Below are 16,611 nucleotides of genomic sequence, written 5' to 3' on the forward strand. Positions count from 1 at the left end.
AACAGTCTGCCTGATAATGGTCTTGGATTCTTAATTTAAAAAAAAAACCAAACTGTAATCTTAGATCATGTTTCTAGTATTGACAACTGAAGCAACTAAACTGATGATATACTACCTTTAGAGTAAATACAGTATAATATAAATAGTGTAAGACAAGGCAAGCCAGAAGAACTAAATTTTTTGGAATCTTAATTATCTGTGCACAGCCTTGGAGTTTAGTATCTTTGAAAGGCTTTATAAAGATAACAGTATAAATGCTGCAATACATAAACATTATTTGCTTTTTCATTCTGTTGCATTAAGTAGGTTCAAAATAGTTTGTAAGATTTCATCTACATATAAAACACATTCTTAAGGCACATCACTGTTTCCTTTATCTATGCCTGAAGTCTAGTAGGGCTAACCTTACAAACAGGTACCTGAAAGCAGAAGTGTTAATGAGCTGAAAGTGCAACAAAATAGCTAGGGAAAAGACCTGCAAGGCTTTAGAAATTAAAAGAACAATAAAATACAGTTTTATTGCACAGATAATATTAAGACTGTGCTGATTATAATAAAAAGTGTAAAATCTAAAATATCATTAGCACAATTGACTGGAAAAGATCAATACTATTCCATGTTAAGTCTGCCATGAATATTAAAGCTGTATTTTTATGTTTTGCTTTACAGGATTTCAAGTATTGTTTGTTGAGTTGGCTTGAGTTTGGTTCAAGTTACACTCTTGAAAGTTATTTAACTGATAATTTGTTTTCTCCAGCCTGCTGTACCAAAATAAAAAGGAAGTATAAATAATGGCACATCTTCTACCATCAGGAGCTGTTCTCTTTCTGGACTAGCAGAGATGAATGATGGAAGAAAGCTGTGTAGTCATTACATTATACACCACGAAGTACAGTATACTCCATGATCCTTCTGAAGAAACATGCTAAATTGGCATTTAATAACCACTTCTCCATTTATTTTATGTTTTAAAAAGCCTCTCAATTGTTACTCCACTTAAAGTACTTATATAGAGTAAAATACACTTGCTGGTGTTTCTGAGCTTGAGATGTGCTTTATTCAAACACTGCTCCATGAAATCTTTTTCCAAACACAAACATTTTAAAAGTGCATGGAATGATATTTCAAAGAGGAAGATTGATATTTTCCAAGCTAAAGTAAATACATTTTTTAGAAGTCATTAATTCTGGCTTAAAAATAGCCCTTAAAAAGGATCCCATATTTCAAGGTTGCCTCTACAAAAAGCAAAGACATTTCCTCTCCATCTAAATTTTCAGGAAGGTTTGAAATACACTGCTGCTGAAGAGTAACTTTTTCACTGAACAGTGATACAGTTCTGAAATAAACATACTGCAGCTATAAAGCCCAGTCTTTTGCACATAACCATGACCTAGAAGTCACACTGATGAAAACTAGATCTTAAAATTCAGAGACTTCACACAGGGCCTCTTCTAAGAGCTTGTGATCTGATGTAGTATAGGCATCATTCATATCCCCATTTTACACCATTTCTCAAAGAATAATTATCTTGAATGTTTTTGCTGTTTCATCCTTACAGAAGATTAAACTTACAGGCTGATGTGATCATTTCAAAGGTTTAATTAAACGATCAACTGTTTGTCCCAGTTTTATATAGTATTTGTAAAAGCTCTCATACTGCTGCTGTGTAAGATCCTGGGTCTTTAAGGAGAACGTACAGCTTTACTAAGAAAACTATTTAGGTTTACTTAAAAGTTTGCAGCATGTGTGATCAAAACCCAAACGGGATCTACACTGTCTCACTAATGCTTTGTTGTTTTCCTCTTAAACGTTTTTCTCAGCCTCGTACACTCGCTATTCCTTACCTAACTTCTGTCAGTTGCGGATGTCCTCAACAAGTTCCCCAGTGCTACTAGGAACAGCCCAGCAAAAATCTGGTTACCAAGTGCAACAAAACAATTTTATACTCGAGTTTCAGCACACAGCAGAAATTCAATTGCCTTTGTATTTCCACGTTGAGGCCATAGATAGGAGCAGGAGGGGTACTACCGGGACCAGTGTAAAGAGCTAGCAGCCCACACGCACCGCCTCCGTTATCACAAGAGCTGGAGGGGGCATTGTGAGAAGGCACTGCCTGGCCTGGCCCGACCCCACCCACCTCCTCTTCGTGGAGCACGATGCGGCCTAGCCCTCCCCGGCCCGCTAACAGGGGCTGCAACAGGTAGAAAAAGTCCTACTGTGCCTACGCCGGCGGGCGGCGTAGGGAGCGGGGACACGGCCCGTTACCAACCGACACCACCTCCCGCCCCAGCCCGCCAGCCGGCCTCTCGGACCGCCCCGCCTCCCGGTACCTGCTCGCCGGGTGGCCTCTCCAGCAGCTCCGAGCAAAGCTCCGAACACTGCCGGAACTTCCTCCGCCTGAAGTAGCTCCAGGCCTGGAACAGTGGGTCCAGCCCCATCCTACCCGCACGACAGCTACAGCGGCTACACCTCCAGCTCCTCCCGGCTCGCTGCGTGCCGAGCTGGGCCCGGGGCGGAGCACGAGAGGCCGATATGCTGCCGCGGAAACAAGAGGCCCCGCCTCGGTCTGGCGGGGCCTGCGCGCCGAGCCGTGAGGCCCGGGGGCAGCGGGTGGCACGCATCTGTGGGTGGCATCTGCTGGCTCGCGGACAGACACAGCAAACTGCGGTGCGCCACAAGGCCAAGCTTTTCCCTGCAAGAGCCTTTCGTAGGCTGTTACATTAGACTGATATTGATGACTAAAAGAAGTTTGATCTGTAATACTGAGAACGGCAGATTTCGAATCACTGTTTGTAGCTGTGTCCTATTATTTGCTATTGTGTACTATTATCAAGAGCCATTTCGAATTGGAACACGTGCCTAAACAAAAATAACACAGTACTTAGATCCTTATTTGGGTAAGATGTCTGTTAGAACCGTGGGAGGCCAGGTTGAGTACAGTACATTGCTGTGAAAAGCATTGCTTTCAGTTTTGCAGACTACATTAGTTCGTTTAGTTCATTAGTTCTTGCAGTGAAAAGATTGAGATATTTAGAGATGAAAAAGACTGGAATACAATTACTTTCTATAGATTGTTAGATGCTGATAGCAACCATGTAACCAAGTAAAAATGGGAAAAAATGTCTCTAGGGCTGCTTGGGGAAGTGAGTTTGTGATGTGAAAATCTCTTGATGGTTGAACACAAAATAGTGATAGCTAAAATCAAGTCTTTGGTATTTTAACAAATTATTCTGGTTTTATTGCTTCTGTCTGACCAAAACAGTTTGTCCAAGATCCATGAAATGGATGTCCAAGTTAGCAAGATTAATATGAGGTTGAAAGATGCTGAAACAGAAGCGGAAGTGCAGTCTCAGACTATGGCTTATTCTAATATGGGAGTAAGTGGTTTGAACTGAAGTAACAACTGTAGACAGCTGGGGTTTGGCTGTCCTGTGGAGAGTGCACAGGGAAACAATGATCTGAGTGAAATGTTTTCTGGGACCCATGGCCACCCCTACTTGAGAGTGGAAAGGAAATTGTGCTATAGTTTCTGTTCCTTTTCTGTTTTTAAATCATTGTGGAAGTTAGTGTATACTGCATACTCACAAAACACATAGGAGACTTGCACAAGGAGACTCACTGTATACCTCAGGTTTTTCAGACCATCTACTTTGGTACTGCTATGCAGTTGTATTAATGTGCCTGCTCTGGGTAACTATGGAGCTATAAGATGTTATCTTATTTTGTTTACGAATTCTTTTAAATGGCAAATCCTTCAACATGTTTTATAGTTAGGCTTAGCAAGATGAACAGGATATGCTGTTCAGAGAGATTGTGAACATCAGTTATTATCAGCTATTACCATGCTAAGTAATTCAGCATGACTAGGCTGCTGGGTTTTTTTATAGAACACAATGTGAATGACACTTTCATTTTGTAGAGACACATTTTGAGGTCAGTACTTTAGTTCCAAAGTTGTTAGCTGAAGCTAAGTGAAATAAAATTGGGAGAAGTTTCATACCTGCTCCATCAAACGACTGACTCCTATCCATTTCCCTGTAATACATGCCAAATAAAATCTAGGTCTGAATACTTACTTCTCGCATATGTAGAGGCACTCTTGCACACTTCTGTGACTCTCAAACATAGCATAGAAGCCAGATGGGTAGTCCAGCAAGTATTTGTAATGCTTGTTACCCACTTTATGGGACAGTGAAAACAGAATTTTGGAAGCCAGTATGTGGCGAGTAGTACATCAAATAAGACTACATGGGGAAAACTTTACCTGCAGGAATGCAGAAGTCCTTGAAGGCGTGTGTAAACTCTCTGGCTGACTTAGGATATAAACAAATCTTTATCATGGTTTAGGACTAACTGTAGTGCTGCTTGGTAGTACTGGATGGAGGAGGTAAAACAGAAGGTGATGATTAAGTACTCTACAGCCCTGGCTGTTCTTTCCTGGACTGAGTTGCAGTCCTCTCAGACTAATATTGAGATGAGTAGTAGGAAGAGACTATAGAGGAATTTTCATATCCTTTTATCCTATGTTCATCACACTAGCAGGAATCACCGCAGCTATGTAAAAAAAAGAGTGGCCTATGAAAAAGGCTTGTATGTTATTTCCATTTGAAGATAGGTTGCAAAATATTGCAAAGCATTCACTGAAGACTGGATGCTCAGCTTAAAAATATGAGGCTTGACTGTTTTTCTTTCTCCTCAAGTTTAGAATGCCTAGACTAGTATGCTTATTTGCATGGATTCTGAGTATCAAAGGAGGAAGCCTGGTAATAATAATATGTTAACAGTCATATCTGAACAGCTTGATGTAAATGGGTTTGCTTGTATATACATATATATGTGAGCACTAAAGAGAAAACACAGATCTCCTGGTACTTAGTCTACTGTATTAATTACAAAGTCATCCCAGTATCATCATTTGTTATATACGTTAGCTCCCACCAAAAAAACCAAACCAAACCAAACCAAAAAAACCAAACCAAAACATGCTCTGCAAAATCACTCTCTTCCTTTTAGGAGTGGTAGCCTGTTTTGTTATTAATTCATAATTTTTAGAGTGAAAATGTGGGGAGAAAATCTATTTTTGTTACTGTGAGGAGTGGCCACTTTATGGAAGCTTATGCACAGTAAGGTATGCTAAAAAGTTATGTCGTGAAGCAGTCTCTTACCTTTTTTTGGTTGTTGTTTGCTTGTTTGTGGGTTTTGTTGTTGTGTTTTGTTGTTTTTTTTTACATTTGGAATCACAATGAAGTACTTGCTAGCCTGGAAGTTAGCTCACTATGCTTCAATCAGTAGACTGACTGAAGTGCAGTATGACTGTAGAAAAACAGCATACATAACTGAGTAACTGAATCGGAAAATTATTTCAGCTGAAAAGGATCTTTGGAGGGTGTCTAATTCAACCTCCCACTTAAAACAGGGTTACCTTCAAAGTTGGATGAGGTTGCTCAGGGCCTTGTCCAGCTGAGATTAGAGAATCTCTGAGGACAGGAAATCCACAGCCTCTTTGGGTCACCTATTCCAGCCCTTAACCAATCCATTCCAGTGCTTGGTCACCAGATCAGGTTGCTCAGAGCCTCATCCAGCCTGGCCTTACAAACTTCCAGGCATGGGGCTTCCACCACCTCCCTGATCAACCTGTTCCAGTGTCTCACCACCCTCATGGTGAAGAACTTCTTCTTGACATCCAATCTGAATCTACCCACTTCTAGTTTTGCTCCATTCCCCCTAGTCCTATCACTACCCAACATCCTAAAAAGCCCCTCAACGGTTTTCATATAGGCTCCCTTAAGATACTTGTGGCCCCCTTAAGAAGGCCACAATAAGGACTCCTTGGAGCCTTCTCTTCTCCAGACTGCATAGCCCCACCTCTCTCAATCTGTCTCCAATAGCAAATTGCATTTGCTATTTAGTTTAGTTAGCTGTTGGAATAAATTTGAGAGTTCAGAATCAGATTTTCATCAAAAGTGTATTGATAGAAAATGTATTGGGATTTAATTAGTCTCTCTTTATGAGCCTCACTTAAGCCTCTGTAGGTGTATGTTATATCAAGTGCTGGTGCTTAATACAAATTCTTCAAACCACCTAGGTGAGTGACTCTAGTATGTGTATAATTGTGCATGAAATGCAAGCTGAAAAAAAGCTCTTTAGATCCAAGTGTGTGTAAGGTGACTGCGTTCATGTCATGTAAACACAGAGCTGAAGGAAATGAAACACTCCAGTGAGTGGCTTCAAAATGCATTCTGGTGTCAGACTTTTAGTAGAAACCCTTCTCTCAGTTTCAGTAGAGAGAGGATTTGAATTTTGGATTACAGGACAGACTCTAAAACAACATCTTTAGGTAAAAGTGTCACAACTAAGGAAGGCAGTATACGTTTTTCAGTAATTGAGTGCCCTTTGCAATTTCAGCTGGTATTGTTCACTGATGTACTTGCATAATTTCCTGTCCTAAACAGATTTATTTCTGCTTTAGAATGTCCAGAAGTTGTTGCTTTCTGTACTAATGATGAATTAATTTAATTTCAGTGTTTGTATCTTGCCCATCCCTTTACCAGCTGTATGTTAGGAAACCATTATGTGAGGAGATTTCTAAATCAAATTTATGTGAATAAATGTATGGCAGCCCTGTTTGCTGTCTGTATTGTGAAAATTACATGTTCATTGTCTTTTTTATATGGTGCCTATTTCTTCTTGTGCCCAGAATGAATGTTTACCAAATGAATTCAATTCCTATAGTTATCAAAGTGTAATTTATCTTGCAGAAGCAGGACAAAATAGTGTCCTTAATATTTAATTATTTTATTTATCAGTCAGTAGTAAAAGAAACTGTATAGATTTGTCATTGTTAAATTTAGAGTATTGGACGATGCTTCAACATAGGACATGATTTTAAAGAGCAATTGCCTTTTTATCTTCAGAGCATGTCAGCTACAACATTTTGAATCTGTTACTATTTTTGGACATACAGTATAATGTACTTGTGGCTTGTTAGTCTTTAGCTCATGATTTTCCAGCACCTTGTTGTGAAGATATCTCCATTCGTGACCATACCCTTGATGTTCTCCCGTCCTGTATTTCCCAGACTCTTCTGTGTTGCAGAGAGATGTGAGGAAATCACTAAATATTTTTCTGTGACATTTTCTTAACCATAATTGATTCTTTTTCTTCTGGATGATGCAGCAGTATCACATCCTGCTTGACCTGAAGGGGAGGGAGTGACTCAGATTCACTGATTCCCTTGAGTGCAATAAAGTGCACACAATACCAAAGGTCCTCTAGTCTACACTCATTTTATTTTTCCACAAAAGCTTCTCAGTACCGAATAAAAGAATATACTTACAGTTCATAAGAAGCTGTGGTTTGCCTTTCCTCTTACCAGAGAGTGCAAGAAAAATGGAGATAGAGAGGCATCACTAGTCCAGGTTCCAGTGTTGATTCTGCCAACAGGGATCTTCAGTCTATGGGAGTGTTTGTCTTGAAGTCCTCTAGTGCTCTTTGCCATTCCTTTTTATCCTCATCCCTCAATACAGACTGCCCCCTTTGAAAGTTTCATTTCTGGGCAGATCTTAGAATTTTTTTTTTCTGGGGATTTGGCATCTGTTGTGAGTGTTTGAGGCATTCCTCAGAGACGCTTAGGGGAATCTTCACACCACACAGACTTCTACCAAGTTTCTTCTTTGTTGTTCCACATTTTCTGATGAGCAAACAATCCTTTGCTCAGAGAGATTTATGGGTTGGGAAAAGATACCAGGACCGTTGTTTGGGTTTGTTTAGCTTTCCACTTGGTCTCCTACAAGTAGACCTACTGATTATTTTCAAGGCTTTCTACTTCTAATGTCATTTTTTAAAAACCCAAGCATCTTTATTTTTAATATCTTAGTCCTTTTTAAAATAACTTGAATCTTATATGTTGTCTGATATGCTGTAAAATCTCTCATTAAATTTTCCTTTTTCTAAAGGAGAATTAACTCCAAAATAGTAGTTGAGTTTGCACCACTGCCTCTTTTCCATGACTTCTTATATGTTTATCCAGTAGTAAACAGGCCTTTGTGATCCTTAGTGTTTGCTTCTGTGCTATTAAATGGTAGCAAGTAATTCTTAATACTTTCTCTCTTAAATAGGTTCCTTAGTTTTCCAAGCTATTATTTTCAGACATTGTGTTCCCATAATAGACTGAGACCTTTTTATCCCCAAGGATGTTGAGATTAATGTTGCACTGTTGCTCATCTCTTTCATAATTACTACTTGAACCACCTACTCTGTATTACTTAGGACTTAACAGAGAATAATCTCTCATCTTGTGTGCTCTGGAATTAGCTGTACAAGAGCATTTGTTTAAGAAATTACTTCTTTAAGCCATGTTCTATTTAGCAGAACATGAGATACATTGTAAATATATTTACAATATGAAAGGAAGTATGTCTTCTTATGAGAATGTATTGTGAGACATTAAAATGCCATTTGATTTCATTTAGAGAACTGATGTACCTGTGTCACTGTGTGTTAACGGAACATCATTTGCAGTGATGTATCTGGCATCTTCGGACAGATATAAACCCCATCATTGTGAGCTGAGGCAAAACAGCTAAACACCATATTTCCCTTGCGAATCACCTTACTGGAAGAACATAAAATGTCATACTTGGCTAAAAACTCGTTTCTTTACCTCTACAGCTCTAGTAAGACCTTTTCGTGCCCCTGCGAGAGCCGCCTCGCCGCAGGGCTGTCCCTGCCTGCCCAGATCAGCACTGCGGACAGCGCCAGCGCCGCCTCCGCTCTGGGGCCTTGGGGACGGGACACGAGAAAGGGGACGGAGATGGGCTGTCATCAGAATCCCCGGGTACATCAGTGTGGTCCAACGCTGACGGAGGATGTTATAGGTCCTGAAGCCATGACCACCCGGTACCAGTGATACTGGCTGGAGACGTCCAGTCTGGTAGAGGCCAGAATTATGTGTGCCAGAGCTGAGTGGAAATGCTAGACAGCACAAGGGTAAAGGAAGAGGTTGTGATACCAAACTGTGTCCTATTCCTGGCAAAAATAGATGCTGAGTCTATAAAATTTCACTTGCACCCCTTATGTATAGGCATAATTTCAGCCAACTACAACAATGAATAGTTCTTCTATTGGAACTTTATCTCAGGCATTCCCTCATCTTAGAGATGGCAATCAATTCTGGAACAATCAGAAGGAAATACTGGCTGATGGTGTGGTGTGTGACACGCAGCTGTTCCCATCCTCCCTGCATTGCATATACGTAGCTTTTCTGAGTAGTTTTCTTTTCTCCTGATCATTATAGGAAATACAATCTGCAGCTTCCAGTTAGAGCCAATAGCATTACATGTCAAAATTTCTTCTCGATTGCTGTTTTCTCTTTTCAATTTTAGTAATGGTGGGTTTGGAACGTGTAGCTGAAAACAGCCTATCCACTTTTATTAACCAAATACTCTTCTGTTCTAATTTCTGAGTTGTGAAAAAAACGCACAAGATTAAAATTTTACCTCTGTTGAAGTTAATATCACACATTAGTATTCACCTCAAGAGGTCCAGAATTTCACTTTGAGTAATAACAAAATGAAAGTATATAGAGAGTAGAAGAAATTAGACACTATAATTATGTGTTTTTGTACATTTGTGTTTAAATATGAAATAAAGGTGCATTAAAGAGAAAATATTTTAATTTATACCACAAAAATACTCTCACTTTCAAACAAACTTTTACAACTAAATTCAAATATGTATCAAATGCCTGAGTCTGCTTATAATGCAACTAACATTTTAAAGTTTGAAACAAGTTATTTCAGTCATCACATACATTCAGTATTTTTTGAACCTCCTTTTCATAAGCTTCAGTTTATGAACAGTCTTGCAGTTGTAATCCTATTTTTAGCATCAATATATTTGTAATTTATAGAACTGCACAAACTCTTACTAGCAGTTGAATTAAATGTATACCAACATTCAAAACATTCTGTGGAATTCAAGGGGAAGCGATGCAGAAATGCAAATTCTGGGGAGTTTTATTCTTCTAAAAGCAGCTAGTGTTAGTTCTTTTCCATATATTTCCAGAATTAGACTAAGCATCATTGTTACAGACTTTTCCTATAGCCAGAAAAGAGGTTACATGAAAAGAGCTGAGATAACAACATAGAACAGCCATGCAGAGTTAACATCAGAAAGAATAACACATTTCGTACCTCTAAGCTGAGCTAGTTGGGAATTTTCCAGCTTGTTTCTCTGGCTTGTCTTCCATCTTAGGGACTCCTGAGAAACTGCAGCTAACCAAGTTCCAAGGTACTCTGGCTGTTTAGGAAGCAAACAGAAGGAGAAAAGACTGCTTACAGTTTTTGGTGGAAATAACATTTACTTTGTTTACTGGCAAATATATACAACTTCTTGTCCTGGTTAGGATTAAAGTCCTTTTCTTTAATCAAAAAAAGAAAAATATTTTTTTGCAGAAGGGGAAGTTTCCTTGGCTGTATATTTGCATCATGTTTCAGGCTGCATGAATCTCTCCACAGAGGTCTGTTATATGCCTTGTGTTATTTTTAATGTGTGGGACTGAAAGCTGCATCTGATCCTGGTGTCATGAGTTTATTGTCAGAGCTTGAGAAGAATACTATGTCTGTGTTCTAAACTGTGAAAATACGCTAATATGAAGCTAACTGACTAGAATACTTAAATGCATGCTTTTACAAAAGATTTATTTTTCCAAAACAATGAAAGAAATAACATCAAGTTTACTCAAGAAGATTTAAGGGGAAAAATCTCCCACTAATTAAAACCTAAGTAGAGTAGCATGAAAATATGTCTCCAACATAAAGTGACTTGTTAGTTCTTTGGAAAAATGTCAGTATGACTAATAAAATAGTAGAAGAGAAATAGAAACAAAAGAAATGGAGATTTAAAAATACGTTCTGATAAAATTCATAAGTTTGTAAAGACAAATTTGTGCAAGAAGTAATAGGAAAATTATTTGGTTTATTTTGAATTGTAAACCCAGCCTAGATATCCATGGGCTTTTAGAACAAGTATTAAAGCTTATAGTGTGAAACTGGTCACATGATCATGTAATGTACATTTATTTAGTCAGCTAGGTACCTCATAGTGTGACAAAGCTGGGAAGGACTACGTTCCCCCGAGCAAAATTTTTGATGTGGAGGCAGGCTTCCCTTGCACTACTGGCTCAAGCACTACAGAGATGTCACTTTCCCATCTGTGGGATTAGAAAATGGTGATTTTCCCGTGTAAAAACCACTTTGAGAGCTAAGGATGAAAAGTTGTGTCATGGAGAAAATACAGCACAGATGTGGAAGTGACTTTTGTATGGCATATGAGGCAGGCGGTAGGGTTAAAGGATTAAATATTAGTGATTAAAAAACTACAGTTGACATCTGGAATGAAATGGCGCTGCCCACAAAGAGAGCAGCGTTGGGAGCAGTTTAAACACATGGCTGAGGGCCTCATTCAGCCCCAGCGGTTGCTGGGGCAGTGGGTCGACAGAAAGGCAAGCAACTGGTATACACATCAAAGGGAGAGTAAAAACCTACAACTAAATTTGGGGAATGGGGAAAAGTCACAGCCTCGCTTAAAAAACGGGAGAGAAAAAAAAAAGGAAAAAATGTAAATAAAAAAACCTCCCAAAGCCCAGGAAGATGCGACAGTGAAGCTCATCACCTGCTGACCGCGACTTCTCGACGGTCAGTCCGCCTTTTTCCCACACCGCCATCTCTGCATGCCGACGCCTCGGCCCGCGGCTCCCGCCGCGGAGCGTCCTCACAGTCCCGCCCAGCCGCCTGACGGTGCTGCCCTCAGCGCAGGCGCAGGCTGGGGTGCTGGCGGGAGGAGGGGGGGGTTGGAGCGGCGCCGCGCCCTCGCTCCTCGTCCCGGGCGGTGTCTCTGTGCAGCCATGTCTGGCGGCGCGAGGCGGCGGGGCGGGTATGGTCGGCGGCGCCCTCTGTGAGGCGGCGGCGGACGCGCGGCGGCGGACGGCATTCATGTCGGCGGGCAGGGATTAGCGCGGCGGACACCCAGCCGAGCAAAGGGGGCGGCCGACCCGTCGCCCCATTCCCGCGGGGTCTCTGGCGGGAGAGAGCCGTACCCGGCTGGCGGGGGCGGAGGGACATGGCTGACCGAAGCGCGCCGAGCTGCCACCTGCGGCTAGAGTGGGTCTACGGTTACCGGGGTCACCAGTGCCGCAACAACCTCTACTACACGGCGGCCAAGGAGATCGTCTACTTCGTGGCGGGGGTCGGCGTTGTCTACAGCCCCCGTGAGCACCGGCAGAAATTCTACCTGGGGCACCAGGACGACATCATCAGGTACCACCGCCGCCGCGGGCACTCGGGCCGCATACCGCCGCGGGCCCTGGGCCCCTCTGGGAGCCCTTGCCCCGCATCCCGGCTCGCCCCCAGCCCTATCCTTCCCACCCACCTGGAGCGATGCGCGAGTATCTCCCCGCCGCTGCTTGTCCCAGGTGCCGTCCCGGGCTGCTCCGGCAATCCAGCTCCCGCGTCCAGTCAGTGCTGTGGGGATCCGTGGCGCGGATCGAGATACATCAAGGGCAGTCAGCGCTTTCTCATCCTCTCTGCGTCGCCGCCCGGGCTTTACCGTGGGAGAATCAGGCTTGAAACGGCTTTCGGTTGTCAGGTTTAACGGGCCATGACTTGTCCTCCGGCCACCGGTGAGCGGTGCCGAAACTTGCACGGGCGGCTAGTGCGCCGGGGGTACCCTGCCTTGCCCGGCAGCTTAAGGGTCGCTGCTTGGTCCCCGGCCGCCCCGGAATGTCAGAGGGCCGGCGGGAGGAGAAGGAGTAATCTCTTGTGTGCCCTGAAGTATTTGGGCTGCGGAGGAGGTTAATCTGCAGCAGGTAGACCTTTGGCTCACATTTAAAAGGCGACGATTACATGGGGAATTACTGGCCTGCCTGTAACTCATACAACTTTTAGGGTAATCTTAAAAGACCAGCCTTTCTTGCAAAATTGAGTTTTCTCCTGTAGCTCAATAGTTTATTTTGCAGTGAATGTTACCAGGTGCTGAAGTTCATGAAAAAATAATTAGAAACTCGTGGTACAGAAGACGAGTGCTGGTGTTACTTCTAAGTATTCTTCACTCCAAGGATATTTTTATAAGCCTAATGGTGTGAGACCAGGGAAAGAATTTGAGGAGTGTGAAGGGCAGATGTGAGCCTGACTCATCAATCCTTTCCCTTCCAGTAGGTGTCATTGCGGATGAATTTTAAAATCTGATTTCCTTTGCTCTTCCTGTTGGGGCAAGAGCTTACAGGAGACAATTTTATAGGTAACGTCCAGCACAAAATTTGTTTTTTATGATGCTTAGTGCTCCACACCTTCTGTATGCGTTACTCTCATACTCTCATACTTCTCATGTATTGCCTTTGGAGAGCAGAACCAATGCCTTTCATTTAGGCTCTGAAACACACTAGAAAACTTGGTCATAATGGCCACTTTTTTTTCTTTGTTTAAATCTTCTTATATGGCTGTGAATGTCCCTTAGGATGTCATGTCTGTAGTATATCTCTTGTTGGTACTAAAAATGTGAAGGAAAAAATAGGCAGATAATGCACTGTTGTAGACTGTTGTACTATAGATGTTGAATCAGAAGTTTGAATCACTGTTATTTGCATCATTTAGTGCTTTAACATTCTCATTGTAATCCAGGAAAGTGTTTCTTAAGAACAGCTATCTGCCTCTGTTGTTAGGTGTTGCAGGAAATCCAGATCCGCAACTTCCCATTGTATTTTGAAGTGTTGGCTTATAACTTGTTCTGATCTGAGGTCCAAGGTTGCCGTGTAATTTTACACGTTTAAACCATGTGTTTACAAGTTCTTCCAAATGACACTGTTTGTTTCAGTAGGACTTCTATAGTAGGAGTGTACTGTAAGAATTGCATGTTGTGAGATACAACTGGAGAAGTTGTTTGTGTTTTCCTGTGGTGGCAGTTTTTTGCTCACTCTCTCTCAGTTTTGATACAATGTGCTACATTTGGCCAAAATGTGACAGAACTCATTATTCAGAATGTACTCAAACAAACAAACAATTTGTCAAAAGTTGGCAAACCAGAGAGAAAGAGTATGGCTTTATCTGGTTTGTATAGACATGTATTTCAGTTTGCATGGTACTTTAACCTGGTGTACTGGAGTTTCTCCTGCTTTGAGTTGTACTGATGTTGAAAGAATATAATTCAAAGTATGTTAAAGCATTGCAATTCTATGCAGTTAGAATTTTGCATGCTTCTTAAATGTAAAACCTATCAAAAATATTAGTATGCTTATAGAAGAATGCTCCATATAAAAGCAGCATGGCTATGTCTAATAATAAGATTAGAGTTGCAGTGATCAGTGTTCACTTGCTGCTTTTTTCCAAAAGCAGTGTGGTACCATTTAAATGTCATCAACCTGTACTTTTCCTCATTAAATTTGAGTAGCTAGATGTATCAGTTCTTGATACTTAAAGCAGTCATAGTAAGAAGGTTAAGCAGCAAAACCCCTGGATTTTTAAAATACAAGAAACAGTGCAAAAATGGAATTATGTAATACAGAATCAATGTTACTGAATTTTTTCTGAAGATAGCAAACTCAACTGTTGTATTGCAGAACCCCCAGCATTTGTGTTTTAGTAGGCTCAGCAAGTACTGTCCAAATGCTGAGGCATTTGTGTATCTTTTTACTAGTATGGGATCTTACTTGTGGCAGCAGATCTGGTGCTTCAAAGTCTTACATATTTAAAGAATCAAGCTTCCATGAGCACAGCTCCATAGCTACAAAGACTAAGCAGGATATGTTGCATGCTACATGGTGATATTATTAGTACTCTTCATTGTGAGAACTTTTATATCATTATCATACTTTGGATGATATTCTATTTTAAGCATCAGTCAGGAAGAGAGAAATTTAAATTCTTAAGTCACAGATCAATTCTCAGAATCGCAGAATGTTCGGGGTTGGAAGGGACCTCCAGAGATTGAGTCCAACCCCCCTGCGAAAATAGGATCACCTATGGCAGGCTGCACAGGAACACATTCATGTAGATTTTGAAAGTCTCCAGAGGAGGAGACTCCACAACCTCTCTGGGCAGCCTGTTCCAGTGCCCCATCACCCTCACTGTAAAGAAGTGTCTCTTTGTGTAAAGGTGGAACCTCCTATGTTCTAGCTTGTACCCATTGTTCGTTGTCCTGTTACTGGGCACCACCAAAAAGATACTGGCACCTTCATCTTGATACCCACCCCTCAGATATTTATTAACATTGACAAGATGCACTCTCAGCCTTGGTTAAGAATTAGTGTGCCTTTTGCTGTGAAGTTTTATCTCCTTTTATTAAACAAAAATGTATAAAACCTACAGTAAGATTTTTTTTTTTATATGATTAGGTGTGTTAGCATAGCTTATTTCTAATAAAAATGTCTCATCTCAATTTTAATTAGCGGCCACACTTTCTGGATTCTGAAAATATGAGAACTTTCTCTCAGTGTGTTGTCCCTCAGTTCCACTCATAACTCTTTTGGAATAGACAAGGGGATAGTAAGATCACTTGGGCCCTCTTTTATTAGTCTGATTTTTTAATTGAACAATCTAAGTCTTGTATCTTCAATTTGTCTCTAAAAAAGACTTCTCTTGCTTTCTGATGAGCTTTTAGTTTTTATCTTTTGTTTTTTATCTCTTCTGAGAATTTCTACCCAGAAATCAACCCACCTGCCTGGAGGATAGAGGATATCATCTTTTCCATCTTGTTTATCTCCCATTTCTGTGGCATCTGTACATTTTTATTGTTGCAGTCCTGGGTGTGTGTGGACACCTGTGGAACATGTCACTTAGATGCAGAAGTGCTTTGAAAATCTGCATCTTTTGGTAGTGCTGATAACTGATTTTCTTTTTCCCTTGGATTTTTAGGAGTAAAGAGGGAGGAAAATACTGTACCTGAAACCTGAGGTGACTTGCTTTGGTAGTGCTATCCATTGCCAGCAGCATAACTTGGACATTTGCTGTGCTTGCAGAAGTTAAGATCCCCTGTCCAGCTTAGGCTGTGTGTATGTAGGAGATTCTCATGGTTCATTCAAAATCAGTATTATTCCTGCAAAGTTACTGATTTAAACTGGATATTCTGTAGGATTTCATAAATCACCAGAATAAGTTGTGAGGTATAGATTGGTTTCCTTTATGGTAAAGGAGAAGGAAACAGTGTCTTAGCAGGTTACAGGTTTTCTCTGTTCTTTCTTCATAATTTCAGTGGTTTATAGGGCATGGGTTATTTAATGTAGGCCGTCCTTCTCTGAGAGACCTTAGGGGGATCATAATTAATCCTGATCTGTATAAAGATTCAGAAGATGCCCCCTCAGAGTTTTAATTTGTCATAATGGAAACTGATGCTCATGTTGAGGCTTCTTATTTTTCTGGACTTCCTAAAGTATCTTTATGTATTTTATCTGATGGAAGGTGGGAAAGTTGGAAACCCTGAACTCATCAGCCTTTTAAAATGTCTGTCTGGTGGCAAAAGCCTTTGATGTTGCCAGGACTATTCTCTTTGCTGACATGCTCCAAGGAGACTTTTAGAGTAATTGTTCCTTTTAATGTTAGAATCATAGAATCAACCAGGTTG

The 16,611-nt window shown here is 41.0% G+C and overlaps 2 protein-coding genes across 8 annotated transcripts in view; one reads left to right on the top strand and one right to left on the bottom strand.

Annotated features, from left to right (window-relative positions):
* TTC8 (tetratricopeptide repeat domain 8) overlaps positions 1-2,438 on the bottom strand; it is a 37,721-nt gene extending 35,283 nt beyond the window's left edge. For all 5 annotated transcript variants that reach the window (XM_054400158.1, XM_054400156.1, XM_054400157.1 and 2 more), the window contains exon 1: positions 2,331-2,438. In XM_054400158.1, the coding sequence (XP_054256133.1) occupies positions 2,331-2,438 (108 nt within the window). The remainder of the gene's footprint in view (positions 1-2,330) is intronic.
* A 9,682-nt stretch (positions 2,439-12,120) lies between these two features.
* Positions 12,121-16,611, top strand: part of EML5 (EMAP like 5) — a 94,784-nt gene continuing 90,293 nt past the window's right edge. For all 3 annotated transcript variants that reach the window (XM_054400010.1, XM_054400009.1, XM_054400008.1), the window contains exon 1: positions 12,121-12,317. In XM_054400010.1, the coding sequence (XP_054255985.1) occupies positions 12,121-12,317 (197 nt within the window). The remainder of the gene's footprint in view (positions 12,318-16,611) is intronic.

This window comes from Indicator indicator, chromosome 4 (assembly GCF_027791375.1).
Source record: "Indicator indicator isolate 239-I01 chromosome 4, UM_Iind_1.1, whole genome shotgun sequence".
NCBI lineage: Eukaryota > Metazoa > Chordata > Aves > Piciformes > Indicatoridae > Indicator > Indicator indicator.